Raw genomic sequence first — 16036 nt, 5'->3', positions numbered from 1 at the left:
TCATAAAATTAAAAATGAAACTGAAGTGATCATAAAAGATACTAGAATATAAACCACTATAAAGTCTTCTTTTTGTTAGTATATGAAAATCATGCCCTAATGTCTAGTAAAATCAAATTTGATCAGCTAGTCTCAAATTTTGTTCTGCTTTCTCTAGCTGTGAGCACAAAGTAAGAAAAGTAGATAGTATTATGCTCATTAAAAGATGACCAGATACTATAATTTCCCCAAGATCATGCAACTAGTACAAAGCCCTCATCCTTTCCATTATACCAGCTATCCAGATATATAATGAGAGGACTCCTAACAGGATACAGTTACTGTAACCCTTAGACACCTGAATTACCACAATTCTTATACAGGTAGGCTTTTGTTTATATCAAATTTATTTAAATAATTGCACAGAGCTGTTGACAAGATTTATTCTGTCAAGAAATTGACTCCTAAAAATGTATTAAAAGACAGATAAATTTTATGAGTTTATCTGCATTTTAAATTACAAAATTTGTATTAAGGAAATCAGCATTTGAAAAATTGATTATATAAGAAAAAGACAATCTCCAGGGGAAGTGAGAAGTCCAGAGGAAAATAGAAGGAGCTATCTAGAGCAAAGAGGAAAGCAGATGGGCATAGTATTAAAAAAGAAAGAAGGGGGCAATGGGGAAAGAGTTAAGGCTCATATATCCTGCCTAGCCTGCTTCTGATCCCTACATTACTCAGGTATCTGGATTTCCCTCTATACCTTCCTCCATTTTTCTACCAAAAATCTTTTTAAAAATCTTAAAAAATCGTGAACTCTTACCTTAGCCAGGGTCCTAGTTCTTCAAACCTTTCACTCTTTAATTTTTTTCTATAGAAACAGAATCTTTTTCTAATTTGTACTGTTGATTTCTTGTTTGTCTTTGCAGCATAATCATTAAGGACCTTATTCATTCTATAACTTACTTCCTTTTTCTTAATGTATTTGTAAAGCCTATTCTTGGTGTTGGGATATTTTACTCTTCTACAAAAGATCCCTTTCTTGTTCACATGCAGAAATGTTTTTGTTTTTGTTGTCATCTTGAGTATCTGGCATTTTAAAATTCTCGGTTCACTCCATATTTATTTCACAAATATTTATTGAGTGCCTACCACATGTAGATCAAGTGTAAAACTGGATTATTGTCCCTCCTCTCGTGGAGCACACAGCCTTCCAGTTTCCTCCAAGATGTAATAAGTCCACTACGACCTCTTTTTTACTGCTCGTAATCAAAAACTCTAGGCAGATTTGAAGTGCAACTACCTGAAGATTGAAAAGTAAACAAAAGCAATTGGATTGTGAAGGAGAGTCAAAACTACAAGACTGAATTTCTTTTGCAGCTTTGACCTGTACACAGACTCCAGTCAGAAAACCATGCAAGGACAGCACAGGAGGCCAAAACTGCAATAGAAGCCCTATTTTTATGGCTTGAAGATGTGGAAAATGGACTCTACAGTTTAAAGAGAGCATGAGGAATCCTTGTTATCGTTGTTGTTTTCCTTTTGTGGTTTTTCCCCAAGGGCAAATCCTATTAATGACATTATGGGCAACTACAACTCAGAGAAAAACCCCATCTTCTGACCAGAGAAACCAGGAAAAAAGACCTTGAGAGATAAAGCTCGGTACAGATTTAGGAGAGGAAAAACACTGGAGAATGAGGTTCCTTAGTTCTGCATATGAACCCATCTAAGTGTCCTGGGTCATCTCCAACTGTGCATGCATGAGACAGGCCTAAAGCAGCATAGCAATGGCTTGAAGAACTAAAGTAAGATAAAAATTGTTTTAATTAAATGGGGGGAAAAACACTGCCCAAATCACAGACTAACCCCCAAGTGGTTCATGCATGAGACAGACCAAAGACAGCATAGCAAATGCTTTGAAAACAACGGAATTGGAACCAGGGCCCTCAGAAGGAAAGAGAGAGCTTATGCTCTGCACCTAACCAAGTTGATTACCTACTGAAATAAACAAAAATTTAAATATTCTTCAGAGGATTTTAACAAGACCCAGAGTCTAAACAACAAAATGTCAAGAAAATACTCCAAAAGTACTTGACATATAAAGAACCAGGAAATGAATATCTTATAAGAAAAGAAAATCAATAGATGCTAACCTAAAATGGCATAGCTATTGGAATAGCAAACAACGATATTAAAGGAGCTATTATAACTGCTTCATGTGGTAAAGAGAAGTATAATGAATGGGAAGATACACATTCACAGCAGAAAAATAGAAACAGTAAAGAAGCAAGTAAAAGATTTTGAACTAAAAAAATACAATATCTGAAATAAAAATTCACTGGATAGACTCAACAGCAGAATGGAAATGAATGAGGAAAGAATCAGTGAACTTGATAAATAGAAATTGTCTGATATGAAGAACAGAATGAAAAAATTGAAAAATAAAATGAACATAGCCTCAAGAACCTGTAGGACGCTATTATGGAGTCTACTGCCTAATTCAGAGCATAGAACAATCACTCTAATGGATACACACTGAGATAAATGTTCTTGAAGAAAATGATCAAGATTCTATAACTGCATATAAAAACTAGACCTGACTTAGCCTAGGGACAGAGGTGGTTTCATAAATATTTCTCTGAGGATATGGCCCTTGAGCTGAGGGATGAAAAGGAGTTAACCAAATATAGGGGAGAATGGTGGTGGAGAGTGTTTCAAATTAGAGAGAAAAGCAAGTATTAAGCCCTGCAGAAGTAACCTGGCAACTTCAAGGAACTAAAAGAACATCAGAGTGACTAAGAGTGGGGGAAAAATGGTTGGGGAATGGTATGAAATTAGGCTAGAGAGGGAGCCAGGGACCACATCATGCAGAATCCTGTACGTCATTGCAATGGACTGAATGTGCCCACCCCCCAAAATTCATATATTGAAATTTTAACCCCCAGTGTGATGGTATTAGGAGGTGGGACCTTTGAAAGTTCCATGAGGTTAGGTCCCCTATAAAGGGATTAGTACCCTTATAAAAGCAATCCCAGAGAGTTCTCTACCTCTCTTTTTGCCATGTGAGGATACAACAAGAACTTGGCAGTCTGTAACCCAGAAGAAGATTTTCAACCCTACTTGCTGGGACCCTGATTTTGGATGTGCAACCTCCAAATTGTGAGGAATTCTGTGTATAAGCCACCTAGTCTGTGATACTTTGTAATGGTAATCTGAACTAAGACAATCGTGTTAAATATTTTTGTCTTTATCCTAAAGCCAGTGAGGATTATTAGGGCACTCAACCAGTGAAATGGTGGAAACTTCAGGATACCCAGCATTTAGCAATTGATAAGTTTGAGCCTGTAAAGGAGACAGGGGAGGAATAAGAAGAAAAATGAGGGGCGGGTTGCGTATGAGAGAGTGGTTTAACAAGCACCAAAAGAAAGATGTTTCATCATGCCATATGATCACTTGGAGATTACTTATGACCTTTGCTAGAACTATTTTTTGGAGTGAAAGAAGTAGAATCTTCAAGTAGAGAACAATGAGGGGTGAATAGTTTATGGGAAAAAAGAGACTGAGAATTGCCAACTCTCTGGAACAGTTATTGGTAAAGGAACAGAGACAGATAGGGCAAAAACTGAATGGGCATGTGGATTTCTGGGAAACTTTTAAGATGAATCATTTAAAAGTCATTGGGAAGGATCTAGTTAAAAGGAAGTGTGAAGGGAGAAGTAGTTGGTACAGGCAGAGAAGGATCATTTATAGTATAACATTCTTGAGAATATAGGAACGAATATATTCCAAAATACAAGTGCTCTGATTGCCTTAAATAGAAGGAAGGACACTTCCTTTAATGTAAGAAGAGAGAAGAAAGAGAGGAAGATAGATTTGTATGTGGAAAAGGGAGAGAAGGTTATCTACTGAGAATGAAGGGGAATATGTGGAGGATCTGCAGTTTAAGAAGAGTGTAAAAGGGTTGGGATAGTTTTTGGGGAAAGTGAATTGACAGAGAATGTATTTGTTAGGATTGGTACATTTTAAAGGCCCACTGGAGGCTGTTGGTTATGAATTTATAGTGATGCCAGGTTACTCTAGTGTAGCTTTCTATGGCAGTATTCAGTTGCTCAGTAAAGTGAATGAAAAAATGGGATAATAGGGTTGGTGCAGGATCAGGATTTTTCTAGAAAGGTGCAACAACAATAACCATATATCAAGTAAGTATAGGATATTGGTAATATTTTGGAGATGATAGATCACACATTAAATACAAAAGGAAGTTATGAGGGAAAGGGCTAAAGGCTTGAGCTAAAGGTATCATTCCACTATACATCCTTATGAGGCTGAAGAATGGAAGGGATGAAGCAAATGTAATTGAACTAGCAAACTGAAGGAAGATAAAGTAGTATTTTTAAAAGTAGATGTTTGAATTAATCGTTGATTATAGAACATTTCAGATGATGGAAGGGTCTAGCATGGCCTTTCCTTTATTGGAAAGGAAGTAAAGAACCAAGGAACTGAGGTAGTAGATGAGTTATCCAAGTTTATGTTTAAGGCTCACAAGCATTACAAATCTGGGGTCAGGTGCTCATCATGGCTTTGGTGAATAATGGAAAGGGACCAAGATGAGGTCAGTAAATGACAGTGACTAGAAGAGGTAGGAGGTGGTATTGTCAAGTTATACAAGCTCAAAGAAGCAAGGAAAATAATGTTTAGAAATAGCAGTAGGGTGTCAGAAGGAGCGCTAGCAAATAAACAGCTAGTATGTAAGAGCTATAGGGGAAATGGTGTCCTTTAGGGAAGGGCTTGGTTTCAGATAGAACACAGAATTTGAGAGAATGCTCTGAAAATAGGTGGAGAATGTAAGAGGCTGAGAGTTTGATAATAGTCTAGCAGAAGTTCCAGAGTACGCAGTGAAAGGGGTTGGGAGGTGAGGGGCATGTAGAAGGCTGGATCACAGGCAATGAAATGATGGCTAGGGATCTTAACACTTTTATAGTTGACTTCCAATGAGCTATTTCTAAATGATGTTAGCCTTCTATAACTTACTTATTATTTGTACTTTATTTTTTTTAAGATTTACTTATTTTAAAGAGAGAGTACAAAGAGGGGGAGGGGCAGGGAGAGAGAGAAAGAGAATCCTCAAGCGAACTCCACACTGAGTGCAGAACCCGACACATGGCTGATGCCAGGACCCTGAGATCCAGACCCGAGCTGAAATCAAGAGTCAGATGCTTAACCAACTGAGCGACCCAGGTGCCCCTCATTATTTATACTTTACTTTGAAGTTCTAAGGCCCTTATTTTTAATAGTTTCTTTTCTAAAATGGAAGAGCTGAAAAGTTCAATATGTGGTAGATTTTTCTTCTTTCTTTTTCAAAATAGACTTATTATGGCCATTTCCTAAATCTAAACCCTTGTGAAAGATTTAGTGTATGTGTGGTGCAGTGTCTGGCATATTATAGGCCCTTGAGTTTTAAGAGTGTAGGCTCTGGAGCCAGACTGCTTGATTCTGGCCCCACCCAACTCCTGTATTTATAGCTATGTCACGTGGAGAAGTTAATTCAGCTATGCTAGGATAGTAAAGCCTGGACAAAAGAAGTGAATCAAGGGGAAGTGGTAAGGTATCCTGATCTGTGAAAAACAAGTGAGGCCACCATAATTTGCCTAATTTGGGGGGGAGGATATCATCCAAGGCAAAATTCTTAGAAAACTATTCGCTAGGAGTTGGGGAAAATTGAGGTAAAATGAGTGTTGTAAAGCTGTCTCAACCAAGCTTGGTCTCTGATTTGCTTAACAATTAACACTCCCCCCCCCCCCCCCCCGCCACCAGTCCAATATTTCTCTCTGGAGGAAGATCTCGTCTAGAGACTATAAATTTTTATACACAATGTCAGGGTTTCAATAAAAATTATTAGCCATGCTAGCTATTAGACAATATTATATGACTACAAGCCAAGATAGAAAATTGAAAATAGGAACAGACTCAAAGGTGCCCCAGAATTTTTAGTTAGCAGTTAGCAAAGATGTTAAAATGACTATGACTGTAAGAACTAAAACTATGAAACTCTTAGAAGAAAATATTGGGGAAAGCTTCATAATATTAGATTTGGCAATGATTTCTTTGATTAGATAGCCAAAGCACAGGCAATAAGAGAAATAGATATATTGGACTACATCAAAATTAAAAACGTTTGTGTGTTGAAAAACACTGACAGAGAAAGAAGGCAAACCACAGAATGAGAAAATATTTGCAAATAATATATCAGGTAAGTGATTAATATCCAGAATATATAAAGAACTCTTACAACTTGAAAACAAAAAATAAATAACCCAATTAAAAACTGGGCAAAGGGGCGCCTGGGTGGCTCAATCAGTTAAGTGTCTGCCTTCGGCTGGGTTTATGATCTCAGGGTCCTTGGGGTGGAGCCCCGCATCAGGCTCTCTTCTCAGCAGTGAGTCTGCTTCTCCCCCTCTCCCTCTGTGCTCTCACTCTCTCTCAAATAAGTAAATAAAATAAAATAAAAAAAACTGGGCAAAGGACTAAAATAGACATTTTTCTAAAGAACATATACAAATTGCCAATAAGGGCTCAAAGATGCTCAATAATCATTAGGAAAATGGAAATGAAAACCACAATGAGATACCATTTCATACCCATTAGGTTGGCTATTATGAAAAACAAAGTAACAGGTGCTGATAAGTATGTAGAGAAATAGGAACCCTTGTGCATTGCTGGTATGAATATAAGATGGTATAGCCATAGTCACTGTGGAAAACAGTATGACAGTTCCCCTAAAAATGAAACAATTACCATATGATCCAGAAGCTTTCCTTCTGTGTATATACCCAAAATAATAGAAGGCGGATACTTAAACAGGTATCTGTACATCCATGTTCTTAGCAGCATTATTCATAATAGACAAAAAGTGGAAAAAACGCAAATATCCATCAATGAATGAATGGATAAACAAAATGAGGTATATACATACAATGGGATGTTATTTATCCATAAAGGGGAAGGAAATTCTGATACATGTTATAACATGAATGAATTTTGAAGAAATTATACTAAGTGAAATAAACCAGATGCAAAAGGACAAATACTGTATGATTCCCCTGTATCTTAGGGTACTTTAATTCATAAAAATGGAAAGTAGAATGTGGTTGCCAGGGAGTTAGGAGAAGAGAGAATGGGTAGTTGTTTAATGGGGAATTGAATACAGAGTTTCACTTTGGGATAATAAAGTTCTGGAAATGACAGCAGTGATGCTTGCTTAATAATATGAATATACTTGATACCAGTGAACTGTATACTTTAAAATGGTAAGTTTTTTTGTTATATAATATATATTTTACCACAGTGAAAAAAAATTTTTTAATGATGATGATTAATATCAGCCAGAGACATATTATCTTCAAAGGAGCCATGGTAAGAATGACAGTTAAAGTCTCAACAGAAATTATGGGAGCCAGAATACAGTGGAATATCTTTAAAATTCTTTTTTTTTTTTTTTTAAAGATTTTTTATTTATTTATTTGACAGAGATAGAGACAGGCATCGAGAGAGGGAACACAAGCAGGGGGAGTGGGAGAGGAAGAAGCAGGCTCACAGCAGAAGAGCCTGACGTGGGGCTCGATCCCAGATCGCCAGGATCACGCCCTGAGCCGAAGGCAGACGCCTAACCGCTGTGCCACCCAGGCGCCCCAGGAATATCTTTAAAATTCTTAAAGAAAATAACTTCTAATATGGAATTCTGTATTCAATGAGAATCCCTTTCAAAGACATTTAAGGCAAACAAATAATGAAGGAATTTATTGCCAACAGATCTATATTAAAACAAATACTAGGACAGACAATAACAAGGTCAGCAAGAATATAAAACAACTGTAAAAATAGGTTATAACTAGTGCAATAAAGAAAGAAAAAGATAAAATATATTAAATTTACAAAGGAAGAAATAAAACATATTTGCTGACTATGTGCTTGTGTACTTAGAAAATCCAAAAGAATCATTAGAATAAAGTGAATTTATCAAGGCCTAGATATAAAATAAATAAATAAAAATTACTTGTATTTCTGTATACCAGCAAAAAAAACAATAATAATTTTTTTTAATGGTACTGTTTGGTACATCCCAAAAAACATCAATACCTAGAAATAAGTCTAATGAAAGATATGTGAGACCTCTACACAGTAAAACTATAAATATTACTAAGATAAACTAAAGAAAATCTAAGTACATGAAGATATACATACAATGTTCAGAGATTAAGACTCAATACTGTTAAGATGTCAGTTCTCCCCAAATTGACCTGCAGATTCAATGCAATATCAGTCAAAACTCCACCAGAGAGAGAAAGTGAGAGAGAGTGTGTGTATGAATGACAACCTCTTTCTAAAATTTATGTGGAAATACAAAGAGACAAAGAGTTAATCCTACTCTTAAGGAGAGCAAAACTGAAGAACTTACAACACTAGGTAACAATTCCTATTATACAAGTACTACTAGTGGAGTGTTGGCAAAGGATAGACAAATAGGCCAGTGGAACAGAAGAAAATCCAAAAATAAATTCACATATATGTGGCCACCTGACTTACAACAAAAGTGACACTGGAATGCAATGGGTAAAGGATGAACTTTTTTTTTTTTTTAAGATTTTATTTATTTATTTGACAGAGAGAGAGCGAGAGAGGGAACACAGCAGGGGGAGTGGGAGAGGGAGAAGCAGGCTCCCCGCGGAGCAGGGAGCCTGACTTGGGGTTCGACAGGATTCTGGGATCATGACCTGAGCTGAAGGCAGATGCTTAACAACTGAGCCATGCAGGCACCCCAAGGATGATCTTTTTAATAAATGATGCTGAATCAATTTGATATTGATATGAGAAAAAATGAATTGTTATCTCTTCTCACACTATACATAAAAATCAATTCCAGATGGATCATAGACTTAAGTGTGAAAGGCAAAACATTAATGCTTCTAGAAAAATATATAGGAGAATATCTTATGATTTCAGGGTTGTCAAAGACGTATAAAACAATAAAGCTCTAATTATAAAGAAAAAATAAATTAGACTAAATTAAAATAAAAATTTCTGTTCATTCAAAGACATCATCAGTGTGAAAAGGCAAGCCACAGAGTAGGAGACAATATTGGCTATATTTCTAATAAAAGATTTGATTCTGGAATCCATAAAGAACTCAAAAAAATCAATAGAAGTCTGCCAATACACTTTTTTAAATGGGGAAGAGATTTGAACACTTTACTAAAGAAAATATTCAAATGGCCAATAAATATGTGAAAATAATGTTAGTCTTCATGAAAATGCAACTTAAATCCACAATGCAACATCTCCAGAATAAGATGATACCAAGTTTAACAAGGATTTAAATAGTGTTAAAGAGTATTTGGTTCAAATTCCAGCTATGCCACTTGCTAGCTGTGTGGCTTTGGGAAAACCACTTATCCTTCGTGGGTCTCAGTTTCAACATCTGTAAAATGAGAATAACAAATAACTCATAGTGTTGTGGAAATGATTCATGTTAAATACTTCATATAATCCAAGTTGTATCAGCTGTTATATCATTTAATCCTCACAATAACCAATAAATTTAGCAATATTATATCATTACATGTAAGGAAATTGAGGCCTATGGAGATAAATCACTTCTCAAAGTTATTAAAAGATAAAGGGGAGAGTAAAATACATTTCTATCTCAGCTCCATAGTCCTTACTTTTAGTTACCATGCATACTATCTACCAATTCCTCTCTTGGCAGATATGCAAAGAGAGTATCGAGTAGCTGCCATGAATATTACTTGACACAGTATCAAACTTCTCTTAAACATGTACATTTATTGTTCAGACTCCTTATCTAGGTTCTGAAGTTCTATTGCATGGTCTGCTTGCCTGGATTCCAAGTCCTGCTATCCTAACTATGATCTAGCTGTAGATTTTTATTTTTTTAGTTTATTCATTGATTTTTAGAGAAAGAGGGATAGAGTGGGAGCAGGGGAAGGAGCAGAGGGAGAGGGAGAGACAATCTTAAGCAGACTCTACTGAGCAAGAGCCCAACTCAGGGCTTAGTTTCGCAACCCTGAGATCACAACCTGAGCCAAAACCAAGAGTTGGAGGTTCAACCGACTGAGTCACCCAGGTGCCCCAACATAGCTGTAGATTTTAAAATACGCTGCCTGGTTTCTTGTATGATTCTTGGTGTTTTGTTTGCCTGTTCTTGTCTATCTGCCTAATTATGACTTACAGTTTCTCTTTAGTTAGATCACAGCTCAATGTCACCTTGATCAATGTAACATCTTCCGGGTTTATTTTCTCCAGTACTTAATCACAATCTGAACATACTGTTACTCTGATAAAATAAATAAATAAAATCTTAAAAAAAAAAAAAAAAAAAAGAAAATACTGTTTACTGTCTTCCTCTTCCTCCCAACAAGAATATAAGCTCCATGAGAGCAGAAACCTACGTTTGTTTTCTGCTTTATCTTCAGAGCCCAGAAGAATAGACATTCAATAATTATTGTGTGGATGGACTTGTGTCCTGACCTCACAGCTCTTATGCACTACAGCTCAAATTTTTTAATGGTTTTAGCCCTCAGCCTATCCTTTCAGAACGTGACACAGCTTAGGTGATTTCACCCACCCTCCTTGTTCACAGAGCTTACTCACTTTTAACTTCTAGTCTAACAGTTAATGACAGGTTGTCATTCTAATGACCAGATAGTTTTTATATTCCCTTTCAGTAAAATGGAATTTTACTTTAAAGGGACTTAGGGATCTATTTTTTTAATCACATTTTAAAAATAAATGTTATTTTCTGTTATAATGACAAATTAGTTATGATCCCTTATAGGATTTTGCACATTAATATTTTACTTCATTAAAATGAGGCAATATATGTAAAGCACCTAGCATATGTGGTAGGTAACTCAAATGTTAATGATCCTTTTCATTCAAAATTTTCATTATTAATATTCTTGCCTTTTTAAAAAAGTATAGATACTTGAAATACTGTGGGGTTTGGTCTTATCAAGTACCTAAAAATTCAGACTTAAAAGTTTTTAATTTTGTCCTCAATAGTAACTCAAGAATTGAAGGGTATTTTTATGGCAGGTACCCATCCTACACTCAAAGGCAGCAAAAATCACAGAGAAGGTTGAAACTATAGATATTTTAAAATAAGTTTCCAGACCTAATTCTTCTGATGTGGTCCTATTTCGTTCTTTTTTTTTCTAGTTCATTCTTATTCAAAATAAGACTTATTTTATTTTGTTTAAATGTTGGACCTATGGATCTTTCAAATGGACCACATATAAAGACAGTATGTATCAGTAACTTACAGATGTAGGTATTAATGTAGTTGATCATATTTAATTCAAAAAATTTTTGGACTCTCTTCTGACAGGAATATGACTGAAGATAGAATAAATCAATGGTGGAAATTATTTCAGTGCATAAAATAAAGAACTGAGTTTTCTGATACATACTTGTAAGATATGACCCACCATTATGAACTACTGAGAAGTATTAAATTCTGCGTGATAATGGTTTTTAAAACGTATGCACTTGATTTTGCCTCATAACTTAACAATGAATATTTGGAGCTATCTTAACTATAAAGATATCTGACTTGACTGTGATACAACTTTATGATAAAAAAATCATTAAAAAATTAACCCCACTTAACCATGTTTATTTCAGATGGATTTATAGTACTATTTTATTCCAGTTATTTTTCTTTTAAATATTAGCATGTACACCACAGAATCACAAAATGAACATCTGGAGGATAAAAACACCCCATCATCTACAACTCCTCAGGTAAAAATCTAAAACTATTCTGTATATATGACATAAAAATCAATCTGATCTTAAAATTTATTTTTCAAGTTTACTTATTAGGTTTCTATTATATGTCTGGTTAAAAAATGAGAAGTGGTCATGTAAAAATAACTAATTTAAATAAGTCCTAAGAAATGAGCAAAAGGAATGAAAAGATTGAAAGGGGTGACTAAAGATTATTTTGGAGTAAAGAGGGCAGATTTCAGGAGTAATGGAAATATGGCCATGTCTAGGAAAAACTCAGTAATTTAGACTACAAGAGGTAAAGAGAAATTAATTAAAATGTTGTGCTATATATTGGAAAAGAACCAAGTTTTTGTTTTTCCAAGTGTACAGAGTATGTCATAGACCTTCTGTTGGTCTAGTTTTACTGCATAATAATCGCTCATAATTGGAATTATAAATTGTTTACTTTTTAAAGTAACTTTTTAAAAAATTGTTTACTTTTTTAAATAGAGGTTTCTATAGTTCTTAAGGGCCCAAAAGTTCTTCTTTTGAATATTTAAAATATTCACCATTGATTCAAATTATTTGTCTGTAAAAACTTCATCCTAGTCTATGTCAATTTATTATAAATTCTGAAATAATAAAATATAAAATAATATGGTCTTACCTCATATGACCTGTTATCCACACTAATCAAAATTCATCTTTGTGTCTTTACCTTGGCCCTTTTGTATAGTGACAGACTTCCCATAAAATTCTCTATACCAGAACTCCAACAAATTAATCATCATCAGATTTAAAGAAGTTTGATATTAAAAGAGCTACATAATTCATTTACATTAGCTGCTGTGGTGCCTTTGCCTCTCTAGTCATTAAATGTTTCCTCTTCACTTCCTTAATCTGTCCGTGCCTATAGCCTTTGTTACCATTTCTTGTGACAATGCAGTGTTCTCTCTCCACTGCACTCAAAATATTATCAGTGCACTCAAAGTATTGGCCTGCGTGTACACATACATACATGTGCACATGCACACACACACACCATGGTGACAATAAGGCAAATTTGAAGATTTCTGTTTAAGGGTTAACCCTACTCTGTTTTGTTTTTTTATTTTTTGGCTTGTTTTGTTTACATCGGGAGAAACCTCTCAATATTCTCACCAACTAAGATGTCTTTTTTTTTTTTCTAAATCAGCAGTTTCATAATTAGACTAACTACTATTAAAAGCCTAGAAGATGTAGCTAAACCCATGAACTACCTAAGGATATTATCTGTAATTAATAGTGGGAGCATGAACCTTAAATTTCTGAAAGCTTGATCTGTTTTTCTCATTTTTTCCAGTTATATAATTTTTCAAATGAAATGAGTCCAAGTAAAATTATATTTCACCTCCTTTCCAACTTAGTTGTATTTTCATTCTAAAAAAAGTTTTATCGAATAATCTTTGGAAGTAAGACTGAAGAGGAACACTTTTAATTATTCTGCCTACACTATAGGCTCATTTATTCAGTATGCATAAATCACAAATGAAAATAGCAGGGACTCAAGTCTTAAAGAGTACACAAAGTGCACGCCTGTGACATCCTAAAATACCTAATGATATAGTGCATGAATATTCTTTTATATGTGTAATTCTCCATGGTGACAGTAATAATATGAATTTAATGATGAGATTTGGTGGTTTCGTACGTTCATAAAATTGTATGAAAAGTATATTTCTTAAAAGATTTCCTTGCTTTACTTTAGATCCTCAAAGACAGTAGTATTAGTGAACATGAAGAAACTAAGGAAACTGTCTTGTCACAAACAGAGGAAACAAAACCACAGATGGAAAAGAAGTGTTCTTGTCCTCCACAAGGAAAATTGAATAAACTTATTACAAATGGTATGTGAAATAAGAAATGTAAATGGAGAGAAAATGAGAGATATATTTAATAAATTTATATTTTTAAAGCTTTTATTTATTTATTTATTTGACACAGAGAGAGCACAAGCAGGGGGAGCAGCAGAGGGAGAGGGAAAAGCAGGCTCCCCGCTAAGCAAAAAGCCCAATGCAGGGCGCGATCCTAGGACCTGGGATCATGACCAGAGCCAAAGGCAGATGCTTAACCAACTGAGCCACCCAGGCACTCCTATATTTGATAAATATTGAAACACAAACCCAACAGAGCCACTGCTAAATCTGTAGATTTGCTGTATACTTCAGCTCTTATTACAAACAATATGTGGACAAAGAGGAAATATTTCCTTAACTCTGTCAAAAACTAATAATGATTGCTTAACATATTTTAATATTTTTCATGACTTCTTACATTAAATCTTGGGGATTAGAAACAGCATTGATTAAGGAGCGCCTGGCTGACTCAGTCAGTACAGCATCCAACTCTTGATCTCAGGGTTGTGAGTTCAAGCCCCACATTGGGTGTGGAGCCTCCTTGAAAGGCAAGGCAAGGCAAGGCCGGGCAGGGCAGGGCAGGAGGGTGGGAGGGAGGGAGGGAGGAAGGGAGGAAGGAAGGAAGGAAGGAAGGAAGGAAGGAAGGAAGGGAGGGAGGGAGGGAAAGGAAGGGAAAGGAAAGGAAGGAAAGGGAAAGGAAGGAAGGGAAGGGAAAGAATGGAGGAAAGGGAAGGGAAAGGAGGAAGGGAGGGAAGAAGGAAGGAAGGGAGAGAAGAAGAAAGGGAGGGAGGGAGGGAGAGATGAAGAAAGGGAAAGAAAGAAGGAAGGAAGGAAAGAAAAAAGAAAAGAAAGGGAAAAGAAAAGAAAAAGGAAGAGAGGGAGGGAGGGAGAGAGAAAGAATGGGCATTGATTAAAGATTTTTATTTAAAGCCTACTTTTGATATTTAGTTTTTTAAAGATTTATTTTGAGAGAGAGAGAAAGAGTGAGTGTGAGTGTGAGTTGAGGGAGGAGCAGAGGGAGAGAATCTCAAGCAGACTTCCCACAGAGCCCAGAGCCCAGTGTGGGGCTCAGTCTCACAACCCATGAGCTCATGACCTGAGCCAAAATCATCAGTTGGATAGAACCCAACTGAGCCACCCAGGCACCCCTGATATTTAGTTTTAAATCAGCTGGAAAGAACATTATACTCCTGACAATATTAAGGTTCTTAATAAAATTAGGACCCAAATTTTTAAAAAGCTGCTGCCTTGTAAAGAATTGTATAAAATTTGCTTTACCATTAAAATTTTAAAGCATCTCATTGTCATATATTTATAAGTTGTCTCCTGATATTAATAAAAGATTTTCTTGATTTTTTCCTAGATATTCTATACGATTTAAGTTAGAGAGATTTTGGCCTCCAGAAGTATAGAGCCTATAGAGAACAAAAATTAGTTTAAAGTATCATGAAGGATAAGTAACTGAAGTTTTAAAACTTTATTTTCTTTTTTTTTTTAGATTTTATTTATTGAGAGGGAGAGAGCATGCACATGCACAAGTTGGGGGAGGGGAAGAGGGAAAGGGAGAGAAAATCTCAAGCTGACTCTGCACCCAGTGCCAAGGCTGACGTGGGACTTGATCTCGTGACCCTGAGATCACGACCTAAGCAGAAACCAAGAGTCGGACACTTGTATCTGACTGAGCTCTCAGGCGCCCCTAAAATTTTACTTTATTTGCTGCTTGCTAACTTTAAACTTTTGAAACCAAATTTTATTAATTGATTTTTCCTTTAGTAAAAGTTGCTTTTTAATTAACATCAATATTTTTAAGGTTCTAAAGCTGAACTTGAACATCTGACAGTGTAAGGTGATTGAACTCCTTTGTAAATATAATTTCTGCACATAGATTCTACATGCACATTCCCATGGCCCTATACTGTCTTTAGTGGGCATTATCTATACAGCAGTTGTTAGGAGTAGGGTCAGGGCCCGTGAAGAGAGGAAAATATATTGGTCACCAAAGATTATCCACTGAGATTGAGAACTACAGTTTGCTCAGGAAATAATTTAGGAGTTTATAACACCAGTATTGAAACTACAAACATACTTGGGTCCCTAACTGGTTTTCCCCTTTGTTTTTGTTATTTTTGATTTTTCAAGTTTAGAGAAATTTATAGGAAAAGGATCTTCCATGTTTCTATCTTGGAGGGGTGTATATTCTTGTATTCTCTTTTTCTGTCTCTGTCTCTCTGTCGCCATATTCATCTGTCTGTCTGTGTCTTATCTCTGTCTCTCACACACACACCCATACACTCTACATGCACTAAAGAAACTCTTAAAACATATTTTCTAGATAATAGCATATATTCTAGATAATGGAGATACAGCTTCAGTTT

At 35.6% G+C, this 16036-nt stretch overlaps 1 protein-coding gene across 2 annotated transcripts in view; it reads left to right on the top strand.

Annotated features, from left to right (window-relative positions):
• The window catches only part of SLC9B1 (solute carrier family 9 member B1), a 62701-nt gene that overhangs the window by 7846 nt on the left and 38819 nt on the right, over window positions 1–16036 (top strand). For both annotated transcript variants that reach the window (XM_057309605.1, XM_044388047.3), the window contains exons 2-3: window positions 11730–11799; window positions 13514–13652. In XM_057309605.1, the coding sequence (XP_057165588.1) occupies window positions 11731–11799; window positions 13514–13652 (208 nt within the window). In that variant the 5' untranslated portion in view covers window position 11730. The remainder of the gene's footprint in view (window positions 1–11729; window positions 11800–13513; window positions 13653–16036) is intronic.

Source organism: Ursus arctos, unplaced genomic scaffold, assembly GCF_023065955.2.
Source record: "Ursus arctos isolate Adak ecotype North America unplaced genomic scaffold, UrsArc2.0 scaffold_9, whole genome shotgun sequence".
NCBI lineage: Eukaryota > Metazoa > Chordata > Mammalia > Carnivora > Ursidae > Ursus > Ursus arctos.
The sequence above is the reverse complement of the archived record's forward strand: the minus strand, read 5'-3'. Positions and strand labels throughout refer to the sequence as shown.